Below are 16,694 nucleotides of genomic sequence, written 5' to 3'. Positions count from 1 at the left end.
TAATCTGCAAAGAAACTAGAGGGGGCAGAACACAACTATTCTCACTGATAGCCAAGCAACCATCAAGGCACTTAGGTCCAACCAGGTGAACTATAAACTGGTATGGAAATGCCTTGAGAGACTGAATACACTCGGCTCGTCCAATAAGGTCTGGTTATTTTGGGTTCCAGGCCATGCTGGGTTGGAAGGCAACGAGGCAGCGGACGAATTAGCCAAGAAGGGAGCGGGGACGCCTTTACACGGGCCTGAACTCTTCTGTGGAATCGGAGACGGTTTCATGGCTATGAATCTAAGAAATGAAGAGAAACAGTTGAGGGAACTATACTGGGCGGGGCTACCAGGGATGGAGCAGTCCAGGGTGCTTATTGGGGGATACGAACCCATGCGCACAAAGGATTGCTTAAACCTCACCAAAAAGAACCTCCGAATCATAGTGGGAATTCTCATTGGTCATTGTCGGCTGAACTATCACCTAGGGAAGCTAGGAATATCTACGGACACTGCCTGCAGGTTTTGTGAGGAGTATGACGAAACCTCTATATACGTCCTGGGACAGTGTCCGGCACTTGTGCAAATTAGGACGATGTATCTGGGAGAACACTTAATACCAGATGCAAAGCTGAAAGATCTGGAAGTAGGGAACATACTAAAGTTCCTAACGGTCATAGGCCTGCTTGAGATACTATGATCAATAGGTACACTATAACCAGTAAAAGGGGCACAATAGTTCTTCAAGGACGCGGTGCGACTTTCCCTTAACAGAATAATAATAATAATAATAATAGAGGAATTGGGTTTTTTAAACCAGTTTGCCTGCGTAAGGGTGTTGAAGATGTTGTAGAAGAAGATGCCTTTTGTTTGTGGTCTTAGGGTATATTCATTTTCCCATTCCTGGCGCAGTTCTTTTGGAGCTATTTTTATGGCGTCCTTTGGTAAGATTTTTGTAGGGGTGATGGTAGGGACCATGGTCAAAGGGTAGTATAGGTCCCCAGGCGAAACATGGGTTGTTACCCACGATAATGACTGAAACCTGGGAAGCGCCTGCTGATCCCACAACTCTACTACCAAACGATATTTTCACCTCCACGTGGTGACCGCTGGGAGCTCCTTCTTAACGAAAAGCTGCAGATAGAGAAGGTCGAAGCCGATACTTCCGCGCCTAAAAACGGGACGAATTGAACCAACTCCAGGTTGGGCGTTGTGTAGGGCACACAAAATAACTAGGACTGGACTGATAACATAACGACAAATCCGGCAACGAGAAAGGAATAATGATTTGTGCATTTTCTGATGGAACGTACGCTTCCTACACAGAGAAGGGTTGCCAAGCAGCTAGCGAATACCCTGTCCCAATATAGGGCTGATGTGCATTGAAGGAGATGCGTTGCACAGCGACCGGTTTCCTGGAGAAGAGCTACTACACCATATATCATACGAGCCCTCCAGTAAACCATGTGCTCGGAGTAGGTTTCTTAGCCAGCCAAAAAATGAAACCTACTGTTATCGGCTTTGAAAACATAAGCAATTGGCCATGCACTTTGCGCTTGCGAGAAAAATTTAGAAATAGAAACCTTATTAATGTTCCCAGAGCCGAAAAAGGATACCTTCCTTGTCCTGCGCCATATACACTGCTTTACGCAGTGTTCCTAGCGTTTCATAATAAAACTGATCCCGAGCAACTTGTGGAACGGGAACTCGGGGACTGAATCTGAATAAACCAGTTTTTACCGACTGACTCCAATGAAACAGGCACTATCACTCTCAGTGATAATGATCTCCCGAGAAATGAGTGATTTAAGCATCTCGGATCAATGGTCTCAGCCAACGGTGAACTGCGCCATGAAATTGTTTCACAGTTTTGGCACTCATACGCGATGTGATCGGAAGACGGCGGGGCATTGCTGGGAACAGTAGAGGATGAATGCGGGCAGCTCAAGAAGTCGTGGGGGATGATGAAGGGCATTTCAGGTAACCGCGAACGATGGCGCATACGTGCATTTGACGCATTTCGGGTAACCGCGAACGATGGCGGGTAGATGCGGTTGACACGCTGTATCCCACCAAGAGGTAAATGGCAATCATATGAATAAAACAAATTCGCAGTGTCTGTCCTTTCATGCCAAGATGAAAATCTATACACTATCGAAAAAATACAGGATAGCCAAATCTACAGTCTGTGCAATTAAAAAAAGAAGGATTTTATCCTCCAAGTGAGTAATAAATACACTGAACCGCGCTAAGAAGTGCATATTTAAAAAAACAGCATTTGCTGAAAATGAAGAGGCACTATACAAATGGTTTCTTTGCCAACGAAACAGAAATGTACCGATCAGTGGCGAAATGCTCAAGCAAAAAACCACGGTACTAAAACAAGGCTCTTTGAGTCCAAAAGATTTTCTCCAACCCTCTTTAATGTGAACACTCTCTGTAGCATGAACACCGCTGGGTTTATTCTGTTCACGTTAGCGCCAGTCTACTGTACTTGGGAAGTCCTCTCGATTGTAAGTGGTCATTAATAAGGTTTTACAGGAAATGGAGGAATTAATTTCAGTCACAAGTTCACCATTTTATATCTAGAGGTCGTGAAAAAAAACAGCAGATCGAGGGGATTATATTTTTTTCCAGACCGAATACCATGGTCCATTAAAACAAATAATGATAGAAACTTAATGGGCCGCTGACTTTTTTGAAAGAACCCCAGCTCCATCCTTATTCAGCGGTAAAAATTTGCTATAAAACTTAATAGTGAAATATTGAAAAAGATCTAAATTTGAAATCTAAAATTCTGAAATGGATTTGGAAAAGTCTCTAGTTAGTTTGGAACACTCTGAAATTAGTTTGTAAAATACTGAATCAGACTTGCAAAACCAATATATATGCTCAACTGATTTCCACCCATTCACCGATGTTTAGCTTTAGTTCTGCCCTTACAATGACTTGTGAGTATAGGCTATTGAGGATTTCCGCCAGGCCCATAAACTTCGCTTTCATATTTTTGAAGTGTACTCTGGAATAATCTATTTCAATTTATAAGTAACTTTATTGCGGCATAAGCAAATATAGTGGAAAACCCAGATTGAAGTGAAAAACTGTTGCACTTTCTTGTAGGCAACCTCAAATCACAAAAGTAACATCTGTAAATCATAATGTACTGTCAATGGAAACATAACGAACTATAATAAAATTATTTCAACTTTTTATTTATAAATGAACAATTCTTATTTCCTATATTATTTGCTTTTCTTGAAAAACTACGCTTAGAATTAATTTGTTTTGAGAAATGACAGTGATCCAGCCACTATGAACTCAATGAGGCTGCTTCAGGCGATAGTTTCTCAGGCTCTGTCACAGGTTCAGGATTAGCTATAGGTTCCGGTTTCGTGTTTTTTGCTTCAGCGGCGTCTTTCTCGTGTCGTCGTACATGATATTGTAACGACGTCCTAGAAATGAATCGCCTCTCACAATGTGGACACGGCAGTGGTCTTTCGCCTGTATGTTTCATCGTGTGATTACGTAATGTTTCTGCTTTACCGAAGGCTTTGTCGCAATATGTACATGCATATAACTTGATACCATCGTGCACAACTTGAACATGCCGAACTAGATTTCCTGGAAGAATAAATTAGGGCGCATTTCATTGTAAATGTCATTTAGAGGAGGGAGCAATTTGCAAATAAGTAGAATACCAAACAAGAATTCAATTCAAATAAAAAATAAAAAGCGATTGATTTCCAAATAGTTGAAACCCTGAAGCTAACTTACCATTTGTTAAAAAGATTATATTACAAAGTTTACAAGGATATTGCTTTTCACGCGTGTGTACATTCATATGACTTTTGAGCTCTTTGTTTGTAGTTTTTTTCAGGCCGCATATTTTACACTCGAAGTTTTTGATGCCTTGATGACGCAATTTATGTAGATATAATTTATTTGGAACACGGAATCGACGAGGACATATGTCGCATTCATATGGAAATTCGCCTTTATGCATCATTTCATGCTCCTGAAATCAAAATAAGACCACAAAATAATAAGTTGGAAATTGCTGGGACGTTCGCTAACATTCCATCCTTTCAGACTTTATGTTATAACTTGATGTCACTTACCTTCAAGACTCCCTTTGTTGATAACTGCTTCCCGCACAACTCACAAACAAAGACGGGTCTTTCACTTTTGTCGATGGGTGCTTTCGGTGGATTGAAATGTGAATTGATGTGTCGTTTTAGGGTCTCTCGATTCCTATATTTTTTATCGCAGCCTTCTACATCGCAACAGAATCTCATTTGCGCCTCTGAATGATCATTTAAAATGTGATTTTTCAAGCGTTCCAATCTTGAATATTTTTTATTGCATTGATCACAAGCAAATGGCTGATGAAAATAGAGTAAGAGGTTTTAATATTTGGCAAATTTACAGATAGCAGTTTTTGGATATGGCGTACTTTCAAGCAAAACTAATTTCACGAATGGATGAATGGCTATTTTTTAGTGGGAGTTAAGGTGGGAGAGTCTTCTGCCAATTCAACATCTTTTAGTAATTGAAATTTCTCTGAAAAATTCCATCCACTTTCTGTAATATTTCAAACCGAACTTTGTTGGAAACTTTCGACATCGGCTGAATACAGTTTCTAAACCAATGGAATGACTTGAAAAGCTATTGCAATGCACTTATCTCCATTTATTAAATAACTATCAGCACGCGAACCAAGACCTGGAATAGAAGAAACAGCCTGACAGCATTTTTTGGCGTTGTTAGACAAACTGAGCAATGGAGTTGTAAAAAACCTTCCTAGCAACAACTACTGTACACGTGGTGTACTTCAACTCTCTGCACCAGAAAATGTTTTTCAAAATCTCTAGTCCAATCTTTCCATTTTCCATGTCGGTTGTCACTAACTTGGAGGCTTATCGCTCATTTCCAACAAGTGACGGCGGACTGTTTTTGAAGATTAGAGTGGATGGAATGATAATTGGAATCAAGAATTGCCGGTCCTTTTTAGTGTGATTTTCATAGGTTACTAATTGGTCAAATGGGATAAACATTTGTAAAAAGGGTAAAAGATTATTGGAAAAATGTACGTCAGGGAATAGGAGATGTGGACTTTGAGTGGTCAAAACAACTAATAATGCTTTGGTTGTGCTGATCATGAAATGTAACTTTGTTTCATCACTCAACGAAAGGCATGGTAAATTGATTGGGCTATTTCTTGATCCTCGAAGATGTGATTGAGGCCATCAGAACAGGTAGGTATAAAATAAATTGCTATTTACGAGTATACTCTTTCTAAAGGTAAAACGGCAGTAATCGTGGTGTTCGCCCTCTGTTGGGCGCATGGGTCCAGCCAGACCTTTTGCGACTTGAATTGTATTTTTATTTAACACGAATTGAGCTAGAAATTTCAAACTTCCCGAAGAAGAAAAGAAGGATATGCACCATACAAGGATTGTTATGAGGACATATTTTTGTATATACTTCCGTTGGGCACATGTGAGCTGGGTAGAACCTTATATATTTGGAATGTATGAAACTGGCCACATTTTGATGATTTTATTTCTTTTCTACTTTATTGTCTTGCTTATATCTGTGTAAACGTTCAGTATTTACACAGACTCATATATAGTATGACCGAATGCTGCTCAGCAGCTAGCCGATACCCTGACCCAATATAAGGGTGATGTAACAGAATTTCAAGAGATGACCTGAACAGGGACCGGTTTCCAGGAGAATAGCCACTACACCATATATTATACGAGCCCTCCAGTAAACCAAGTGCTCGGAGTAGGTTTCTTAGTGAACCAAAAAATGAAACCTGCTGTTCTCGGCTTTGAAAATAAAACCGAAAGGTTAAGCACTCTGCGTTTACGAAGCAAATTTCGTAATATAACGAATAACGTACACGCGTCTACAGAGACATATTATGGATTGTTGGTGGGAAATTTAAGGACCTACATTTCCCACATGCTAACCCATTGTATGCCAATAGAAGTTGTTGTAGTAGGCTAATTTGGTTAACGACCTATGGAGTACCGACACCACAACGACCATACTCATCGTAAACAGTCTACAGGTAGGTAAGGAGTTTCTTTGGTGCTCTGCTTATTTCTCCTATTATGTAGGCTACGCCTTGCTAATTTAACGTGAGTACCTGTCGTTTAGGACAAGTCTAAACGACAGTCTTTTAAGACATATTTTGTGACCACAATCAAAACCCCACTGTGATAAGCAACAACAGCACCAGTCTATATTGAGTGAATGGTTCACCATTCATACTAGCGAATGCAAGACTTACCAAAATATCTACCGAACTAAGGAGTACGACACCCGAGCTTTAAGCGCAACTCCACGCTTGAGGCCCAAAGTTCTTTTTCCGCTTGGACATAACTACAACCCCCACTAACTCCCACTAGCGGGACAAGAAAACACATGACCCCAGAGAACTATCCGCGTTTTCATGGCACCAGATAACTTCTGGTCTCCTTGCAGACTCGGGTCTTATCGCGCTAATTAGGCCTTGGAGCATTCACCATCGTGACCACCAACTCCATGTGAATACAGCATTTTCCGGTGCCACCACGTAAGGTTACTCCTTGGCCACTTAGTTTTGATTCATTTGACAGGGTTGCTGCCCCGTCTTCCTCCTCGCCATCGTAGAACACAAACTATAACGTAGGCGAAGTTCTCTGTGGAACATTCGCCGAAGCAATCCAATATGCCAACGTCATTGTGCTAATAGGAAGGTGTGAATTAACGCCCATCGCCCAGCATAAGCGAAGAGACCAACTCTTGTGTGGCAGCCACAAAGCTGAAGCGGATTCTTGTCCAATAACGAAGCTGGGTTATCTACGTTTACAAAGTGGAAGGTACACAGAACGTGTACTTCCTGCAATAGGTAAGACCTGGCAACTTTCATCAAAAAAGATTCATTGGATGTATACATCCATAATAACCTCCATTTTTAAGTATGCATTCATCGTTTGGGGATCGAAACTGAACTTTGCTAACAATAGCAGATTTAAAGACTCGGTTGCCTACGAATTAGTGAAGATTAGAATTAGATAGATCCACCCCCATTAATTAAGCCGAAAGCATCTAACGACGCATACAGGTGTTCCTAAACCACCAATCCCACGGTCAAGTGTCGATCTCGAAATTCCTTTACACACATCAGGTGGCTCTGATGCCTACCGGTCATATGGTTTCCAGATTTATCTTTAAAAACACAGGCTCTCTGGAAAATTGCCATTTTATTGGCAGCAGAAGACTGTTTGCGACAAAAATTGTGGAGTTTTACCATTCGAACCCCTTCTGAAAGTCAGGCAGCATCAGTTGGTGTGGGGTGGTCGCCAGTTTTTGCTGAAATTTTGTCGACCGAATGAAACATTCCTGATGCGAGTGCCAGGGTACTTTAATGTCGCTGATTATGAGAAAACTAACAGACTGGCTCGCTAAGGATCTTGATCCACAACGTTGGGCTCAGGGCCAGCTTTTGGTGTCCGGCCATCCGCTGTCAACTATACTCTGAAGAGCGAATGTAAGAATTCACGCGGCCGAATGGAGAAATTTGAACTACTGTGTGCAGGCGGAAATCATGGTGAAAGACCCCGGGACTATCAGAGGGGTATTTTTCTTGCCCCTTAAGAAATAGGACATGAAAACCGTAGTAGCACTGCTCCTTAAACTACCACTCGGAAAAAGTTGGTAGTGCTGGCTATATGCAGTCAATGTTAGAAGAAAAAGAAGACGAAGCAGACGCAGGACGCCAGACAGCTTTTAGGGATATAGAATTGGTGGACCTCGGCGTAAAACCGGGATGTCTGGAGTTCCTTATTAAGGCAGGCCTAGACCGGATACCGGTTGTTGCGCCGTTGATGATGATGATTATTGAATTTAATTCCTTCTATATTATTTTCACCTATACGATTTCATTTATTACTTTATTATTAATTTTCGTTTATATTATTTTATTTAGTTACTTAGAATTACTTTTTATTTTTTTATTTTCGATTTAAATAGAGTAATATGAATTTCAGATAATTTTTTTTAATTCGAAAACTTCCTTTTTCCCTCCTACTCTTTGGTCCCACAAAACTCTCTTTATAAAGGGGCACATCCACTAGGATGGCATGAGGATGTCAAGCCAGGGTGGGAACCTATAAGGCCGCGCCCCATCGTACATCTGAGGCAGGAGAAGCATTGTTGGCGATGCGATCCATCGTGGATCCCCCTTTCGGTTAATCACTCGGTTAAGCGGGTATTTTTTTTTATTTTTGAAGTTCCAGTTTAGCTCGCGTGATGATTTCGATAGGAGGATCCAGTGCGAACTCACGCATCGGAAAATACACGTGAATTTTTGTATAATGACGCGTGAAATATCGAATTATTCAAAAGACCCCTCTCTTCTTCGCCAGCCTGGCTAGCACAGAGGACGTCGATGGAGCACTTCGATGGAGCTTCATTATTTGGAACCTTCGCGGCCAATTTCGCTATCGTTTTTTGTTGTTAGGATATCTCCCACCCCCCCCCCCCCCCCCTTGGTCGTCTCCGGCAACTTAGAATGGTCTTTTGGCCATCGCTCAACGCTCAATCCCGTTTGGTCATTACAGAAATGAGACTGCTGATAATTTCTCCTATCTAAGGTTGAAAATCACAACCGAGAACAGCTATGTTGCATGGTTTCTGGCAGCCAACAGAGCTATTCCAGCTTACAAAAGCTGTTCCGCTTGAAACGTCTGACTATTGGGTCAAAGTTTTTACTGTACAAGACAATGATCTTGCCAGTCCTCATGTGTTCCTCAGGGAATTGCGAACTTTTGGTTGTGGTAGAGAGAAGAATGGTACGAAGAGCTTTTGGCCCCCTTCAAGAGGATAGACGATGAGTGATACCATGACCGTCAGGTTGTGGATAAAATCCGGCTCAACAGGTTACGGTGGTCAGGTCACTAAATCCCCATAGATGAGGACGATCCAGCCCGGAAAGTATATAAGAGCATAGATATTAAATAGAAAAAGAAGACATAGCGAACATTGCCTCAGATGGAACGATGACAGTCACATATGAAGCGACGACCGGTTTCGTCCAAGCCAAAGGCAACACGTCAGTTGCCTGAGTGGTGACCTTTGACCTCGTCGAACAGACAAGTGAATTAAACGAATAATCTTAGCAAGTTACTCACCTTCAATCCTTCATGTTGCCTCATATGACCCTCATAAACTTCCTTTTTCATAAATGTTTTTGGACATTTATTGCATGCATATGCATTTGCTCTTTTCCACTTTGTTTCTGTTTTATTTTTCTTGTCTGTACTATCATCACTTTCTGCTTTTCGTTTCCTTGATTTATTTTCTTCAGTTTCACTTGAGGACTTTCCTTTTCTCGATTTCCTAACCTTTTCCGCGAGGATCTCATCGTCAGAAGATTCACTTTCAGCATCCTCGTTGCAAGAGTTCTCCTTACTATTTTCCCCTTCATAGAGGCCACAATCATTTAGAGGATCGAATTTTGACTCTGACTTGTCATCGTCATCGTTATCGTTGGCGTCACAGAAGCCTTCATATTCAATAACTTCATTTTCACATATATTTTGTGATCGAGTTTCCTCTTTCTCTTCTTCGGTTTTGATCGGCTCCTCTATTTCTTCAATTTTGATAAGCCTCTTAGAAAAACGTTCGAGGAGTATTTTGTAAGATTCTATGCACATTTCTTGGAACTGATTGAAATCATCTAGGCGTTGGTGGCAATTTGAGCATATTGATTTAGGCAAACAGTCGTCGATATCGACCTGCAAATATATTGAAACAAAAGTATTTGAAAAATTGAATCTAAATCGTTAAACTAAGAGTTTCGCAAGTTAAAAGGGCAAAGGTTGAGAAAAAATAAAAAAAGGAATATTTTCTATTTTTGACTAAAATATGTTTTTATTTTACATATAGCGTATTTCGGGAAGCATCTTTCTCTTCAGTGTGCCAAAAAAGCAGGAAACACTCCTTGTTCTGACACAGCATTGTCTTATTGAGCTCATAGTGAGGATCCCGAAAAAGGTATAAGTTCAATATTTCAAAAGAGAGTACTCGTTTGCATCAGACGTGATTCTGATTGACAAATTTTATTGCAAAATTTTAAATATTATCGAAGACTAGAAAACTTTCTATGAAGAATTCAATGGGGACTGCGAGAAGGTGCCTAAAGGAGTTATTATGAATGTAACCTGTTCTAATATATCAACGGCTTTTATCCAACTTAAACAAGGATGGCGAAGGGAGAAAAGCGAACGTCAGTTATTACAAGGACAGGCTACGAGGACTATGTGAATTATGGGCGGAACTTCTAGCTACGAATACGTATCACGGACACAGCTATTTCGGGGAGATTAAGCAGCTTTGTGAAAAAGATGGGAGAATTTTCGAGGAAACTAGGATTTGGGGCCGAGGTTGAAGGATGAGTAAAACTCGCTACACTCAATAAAGCTCAAAAGGCCATCAAGCGTCAAAAAGCTATTATCCAATTGTTAAATTAGTTGCTATCGTGATCACAATTAAATCAAATCAGAATGAACCGCGAACGCTATCAACGCACTTCGCGATACAACAAAGAGGTGTTTACTTGATTTGAAAAATCTGGAGAGATCAAAGAGAGAGTGTACTTCAAAGGCAAGTCCGCTATAAACATGCACCATCAAAGGCAGCTCGGACTCATGCCTAGAAAAGTTTCTTAAATAAAATCCTAACGAGAGAATACAAATTGTCCGAAGCAACCATCTGCGTACCAACTGCCTCAAATCTAACCGTTATTCCAACATCTGTGGAGTGTTCATGTCGAAAATGTACTCGCAAGCACAATACTCTGTTGCATAATGATCAGGGTAAGAAGAATGCGACACCGCACATAACAAATGAATCAACAGAAAACAAGGCACGTAATAAGCTAGCATCAGACAAGGCAGTCGTTCTGAACACTCAAGGTCATCAACAAAAACGAAAATATGCCTTCTTGTGCACTCCAAGAGTGCGACTAACGACGACCAATGTAAGCAATACTAGATTCGCAGATGAATATCATCACAGGGAAACTAGTGACAAAATTGGGTATGACAAGTTCAGGCATCTTGTCGATTAAAGGCATTGGTAATGGAAAACAACGCACTCAAATGCGGATCAATGGACGAGCTACTCACTTAAACAATTGAGTGATTCTGGCAAGTCGCTGAAATAGATTCAGGTGCAACAACACTAACACCTATGCAAAAGAACTGAGGCCACTTCAATCAAATAACCAAGCGGTCACCAGATGAAAGCCGTAACAACTTCACTTTAATTCATCAGTGGAACTGATGTTTTAGGAGAATCTAGCGACACGACGCTACGGAGGTTCTTAGCGCTGGAAAGGTTCTTGGCGCCTGTTAGCACGGGATGATTTCACACGAAGATGTTGAGAATGTGGAATAGTGTCTTGGGATCGGGCATATGAAGGAAATCGGTACCAATTCGAAAATAGCACCACTAAGCTGGGAGTGGTCTTTGATACTTCTGTCAAAACAACCTCTAACGGTTCGCTGACTGATAAACTGCATGCCGCAAAATGAATTATTTTCAATAACTCTATGTTTTCAGGTGACGCGATTTGTGTCTTCGGTAGACATACAACAAATGTGTCAAATATGAATTAATTATGAAGATCGCAAGTTTCAATTGATTTTTTTTGAGAAGTAACCCTAGTGAGCCGATAAAGTGCTACCAGCTCTGTATAGCGACGAAATGTCTGCAGTGCTTGGCTACTGAAGGACGTACCAAATATCCCGAAAGAATAACTATATCGGCTCCAGATTTCTACGTTCATGACGCACTTGATGCTCAGACACAATTATCACTGATGTTACAAGAAGCAGGGTTTAAATTGATGCGCCAACGATCCAAGATTTTCGAAAAATATTCCTCCAGAGGACCAGGAATTTCGAATAAATGTCGATAAGAGCGAAATAGATTTCGTCAAAACGCTAGAAATCATCTGGCTACCAAAGAAAGGCCAATTCAAGATCCAAGATTAACGTTGCACAATCAGAGAGAATTATAAAGCAAACATTTGCATCACAAATATTTCGCTTATTTGACCCATTGAAACTCGTAGCATCGGTTGTGTCAAAAGCAAAGATTATTCCGCAACAATTGTGAAAGCTTAAATCGCATTGGGATGTTGCGATGCCTCAAGAAATATATACAGAGTGAAGCCTATTTCCAGAGAGATTTGGTTTTCTCCAACTGAAACGCGAATTCCAACGATATAGCTGGACACTCAGGGCTTGTGCGAAGTAAGATAGTGGGACTCCTCTCCCTCTTGCCACACTTACGGCAATCCGATGTGGTTTTGCTTCTGACGGCTACCTCAAGGCACGTTATCTTCACCTGGAAGCCGGTTTCTGACAGACTTCTAACTGCAAGATTCCGGTCCAGGTTAAGAAGCATCACAATTGTACAATGCTACCCATCAACGGAGACTCCAATATAGTGGAGAATGATCTTTCTACGAATAGTTACACGCTGCTAAGGTGAGGCTTCCTGGTGGTGACATGGTGATTGTGATGGGTGATCTAAATGCCAAGGTGGACTCTGACATGTATTGGGGAAATGCAGGCTTGGTAACCGTAACGATTTCGGTTCGTGAATTTCTACAACTTCCATCGCCTCGTCACAGAGCCTGTCATAAGGTTAGTTGGGTTTCAACTGTCCGACACTGTCCAAGCAATCAGATCGTCCACAATCTGCAGTAGATTTAGGAGTTGTCTCCTGTGTGGGTAATAAGAGAGGCGTTGATATCGGCCTCGAAGGGGATCACCATCTGATGGTCGCTTACATTCGCTTGGGTGTTGCGTCTGTCACGCAGGGTTGAGAAGTTCAACATCGACCGTTTGTATGACCCAGTGAAAGTGGGAGAGTTATCGGACGGCAAATATATTTCGTAACCCGCCTGAGATTTCGGAAGTGTATAACGCATTACGAAAGAGCTTGCATGTAGTCGCAAATCTTTCGATGGTCCTGTGAAAGACGTCAACGACCGACTTCATATCCACGATGACCACCAGCGGAAGAAGCGGAAAGAACACTTCGCCAGAGTTTTCAATCGTATCTCATCCAGTGAGGCTCCTCCTTCTCTGGATGAAATGGCCAGTCAGGGAAGAGAAATCATTTCGGCCAGCAATGCACTCAAACGGAGGAAAAACTATCTCACCGCACAGTTATTTATCGCTGCACCTGAAGCTACTGCAGATCTGTTGCTTCAACTCGTACGGAAATCATGGGAATTCGAGACCTTTCACAGAAAGTGGAAGAAGGAGATGATCTTTAAACAAGAAGAGACCACATTTTAAGTGTAACAATTGGAAGGGTATCTGCGTGCTCCTGCTGTAGCAAAGATAATAGCTAAAGCAGTCGTGGAACTCACCAAAGAATATTTTAAAAGCTTGATGGCAAAAGAGTAGTCTGGTTTTCGCTCCGGGCCCTTGCATTGCATTGACCATATCAACAACTTACGGATCATTTTGGAACAGTGCGCAAACTTTAGATCCTCGCATATCTGCTTTCACCGATTTCGAGAAAGCTTTCGATAGCGTGAGCATGGAGTGTATCTGTATTGCTGTAAGCAGGAGGAGCATCCCAGAGAAACTACTAGTCAATATCAGAGCGGCAGATAATGGCGCAAAATGTGACGTACAAAGCGGAGTTTTTATTATTTTTTTTTTCTTGTTATCGGTGAAGCTCTTCTTGTTGCCTTGTCACGAGGACGTGAAGGAGTTCAACGGATTATCACATCTTTCCCCAAAAACCTCGACTACGCTAATGATATCTGTTTGCTCTCTCATCGGGTCATGGACCCTGGCCAAATGACTCTGGATTTGGAAAAAGAGGCAAGTAGAGTTGGACTGAAGATAAAGCCCTCGAAAATCAAGATTCTGAGTCTGGTGGGTCACCGCACTCTCCCAATCTACATTAAAGGGCAGGGCATCGGAGGCATCGATCAATTTCCATAACTAGGAAGCGTGGTTTCTGGTGGCGGATGCACCGAACTGGATGTTGACCGACATAGCAACAGCATTAGATCCGCCTTGTATAAAATCTAGAAATGCAGTTACCTCAACAACAAAATCAACTTAAGACTGTTCTCTGTTGTGCAAGTTTTGTTTTTGTGTTGCTAAATGGGAGTAGCAACGGAAAGTGATCGTTGCCACTCGAAGGCTGCAAGCCTCCATCAACACCTACTGGCGTCGTATTATCGAAGTACGCCGACCTGATATTATTACAAATGAAGAATTGGATCTGTGTAGAGGCCTGGCACCCTTAAATGATGTGATCGGAAGAGGAAGGAACAGTGACAGTGGATCAACCATACATTAAAGACGGGTTACAATTGCATTGCTGGGGCTAGCCATACAGTGGAATCCGCTCTCTCAAAGGCATTTGGCCCAGAACCGTAGAAGAGGTGTGGGGGCGTCTCGGGAAGTGATGGGGAAACGAACCGCATTTCGGGTAACCGTGAACGATGACATATTGGTGTGATTGACGCGATATACTCCACGAAGGGGTAAATGGCAACTATATGTTAACCTGGATCAAAAGCAGACAAAACTTTGCATTGATACTTAAGCGCCAACTCACATACACAATTTTCTAAAATACGATAATTTGCCATTATTAACAGATTTTAGATGTCGGAATAGAATGTATTTTGAGGATTAGATTGCATATAGATGCAGAATTGTGATTTTCTTCGGTTTTTTTGGTAAGGTAGATTCTGAGAACGAGAAGAAAGTTTCACTTTTTGGGCCGCAGATTTGAAGTACTCACTTCCCCTATTTTTCACCCAGTATCCGAAGTAAGATAAGTTTCTAAAGGTACCAATTGCGCCTTTTCATTTGATACTCCGTATGGCCATATCCTACTGGAAAAAAATCTACACTCCCATTTCGCATGTTAAATCCAACACAAAATGATACCATTCGTTGTATATAAAGCTTCACCCGTTTCCGGATAAATCAGGGGTGACAGGCAGAGAGACACACCTTAAAAGGGATGTTAACATAGTTTTGTTCCAGACAAAACTTTTGAAAAAACGCCCTACTTATTGATTATTGGCTATGATGATCGTGATCGTGAAAAAACTCAAAGCATTCTTTTCCGGTTGATGTGACTTTGTTGCGAAGAAACTATTGATCCGTCCCAAGTCTTTTAAAATTCCACAATTAGACTTCGTGCTGGACTTTTGTTCACGGTTCACAAGACACAAATTCAATTAAATTTATGATGATCCTATGGCTAGATTTCGATTTAGAAAAGCATTGAATAATGCTATCTGGAATTATTATTGTACGCTTTTCTAAATCTGTCAATCTGAGCTTGAGATCGCTTTGCATTGCGATCTCCAACACGTTTGAACAAACTAACTTCAGTTTTCTTCACATTTCAACTCTCACAACCTTCACTTCCAAATCATAAATCCATAAATCACTCCGAAATTTAATGCGAATCCTATAAAAATATTTCCAGCCCCCAGAACATACACAAGTCGTCCGTGAGTGTACTCTACTCCAGTTTATTTTTTCTAAAGAACTTGGAGAAAAAACATCCTCATGATACGTTATCCGAACACGATAGCACCCTCCACAACCCACTTTATCGTTCCCAACCTTTCCACATCCACAGTAGCGTTTATGTGTTAAAAAGCGCAGTACGCATTTGTCTCAAAACTGTTTTAGGAAAAAGCTTAGACAAAATGCATGTAATAGCACACTAGCCTGAGGAGGTGCATAGCAATGCTAATTACACGAAAAGATCAATTGCCACTTTTGTTTTCGAAAGTGTACAATTGTGTGATTATTAATGTTTGAAATAAAATTATCATTGCCATTTAAAAATAAAAGCATATTTATAGAAACTTCGCTTCGGAAGTTAAACATTTTCCCTCTGGTTGAAACAGCTAAACGAAGTTGTGATTGAAGACGGCTAAAGTCGTGTATGGTGTTCCAGACCGGTCCTTTTTCGTAAAGAGCATGTATATCATAAGCAGGTTGTCTATATACACAAGGAACTACTAGCGAAGTCAATCACTGATTCACACATGAATCGCAAGCGAAGTGCATCTTCACAATACCTTTTAGGCAACTTTACCTTTATCACAAGAACCATATATTATTTGTGGTTCTCACTTGTTTTTTGTGCTTCCTATCATACAATCACCAACCTACCTGTGTAGCTGATAATTGCGTGAATAAATCCAAAAGTTTCGGGACACTGAGAAGGTGGATCTTCTCACCACAAAACGGGGCAATGCAAGCCCGACATACCGACTCTACCTGAGACATAGTTTCAGTCATTTTTATTAAATGTTATTGCATTGATACTGCACTTTTCGAAGCAATTATAATCCAATCAAAACAAATTTCTCATGGGAGTTGACTTTGCGACAGGACAGGAGACGCGGTTGAAACAAATGTTTACTTTTGACACCTGACATTCCTGTCAAAATTTGGGAAATGCATGTTCAAATAGGGAATTGCCAGCTGAATTTTCGCAGCCGAGTATTCAGTTTACAGATGATTGATATGCAACAAATAGTGATTATTAAAATAAAGCATTCAGAGTTTGTAGTTTTGTGGTTGGAGTTTAGGAAAGAACTCCAATCTTTTTTTATCATATTGAACTTGTTATTT

General features: G+C 41.0%; 1 protein-coding gene across 1 annotated transcript in view; it reads right to left on the bottom strand.

Moving 5' to 3' along the window:
* LOC119654038 (zinc finger protein 91-like) overlaps nucleotides 1-16,501 on the bottom strand; it is a 75,616-nt gene extending 59,115 nt beyond the window's left edge. The window contains exons 1-5 of the mRNA XM_038059200.1: nucleotides 16,230-16,501; nucleotides 9,174-9,779; nucleotides 4,107-4,370; nucleotides 3,763-4,003; nucleotides 3,300-3,609 (exon numbers count right to left, since the gene is read on the bottom strand). Coding sequence (XP_037915128.1) covers nucleotides 3,300-3,609; nucleotides 3,763-4,003; nucleotides 4,107-4,370; nucleotides 9,174-9,779; nucleotides 16,230-16,358 — 1,550 coding nt within the window. The 5' untranslated portion in view covers nucleotides 16,359-16,501. The remainder of the gene's footprint in view (nucleotides 1-3,299; nucleotides 3,610-3,762; nucleotides 4,004-4,106; nucleotides 4,371-9,173; nucleotides 9,780-16,229) is intronic.
* Between the last annotated feature and the right edge of the window lie 193 nt (nucleotides 16,502-16,694).

The sequence above is a fragment of the Hermetia illucens genome, chromosome 4 (genome assembly GCF_905115235.1).
Source record: "Hermetia illucens chromosome 4, iHerIll2.2.curated.20191125, whole genome shotgun sequence".
In the NCBI taxonomy this organism is placed as follows: Eukaryota; Metazoa; Arthropoda; class Insecta; order Diptera; family Stratiomyidae; genus Hermetia; species Hermetia illucens.
The sequence above is the reverse complement of the archived record's forward strand: the minus strand, read 5'-3'. Positions and strand labels throughout refer to the sequence as shown.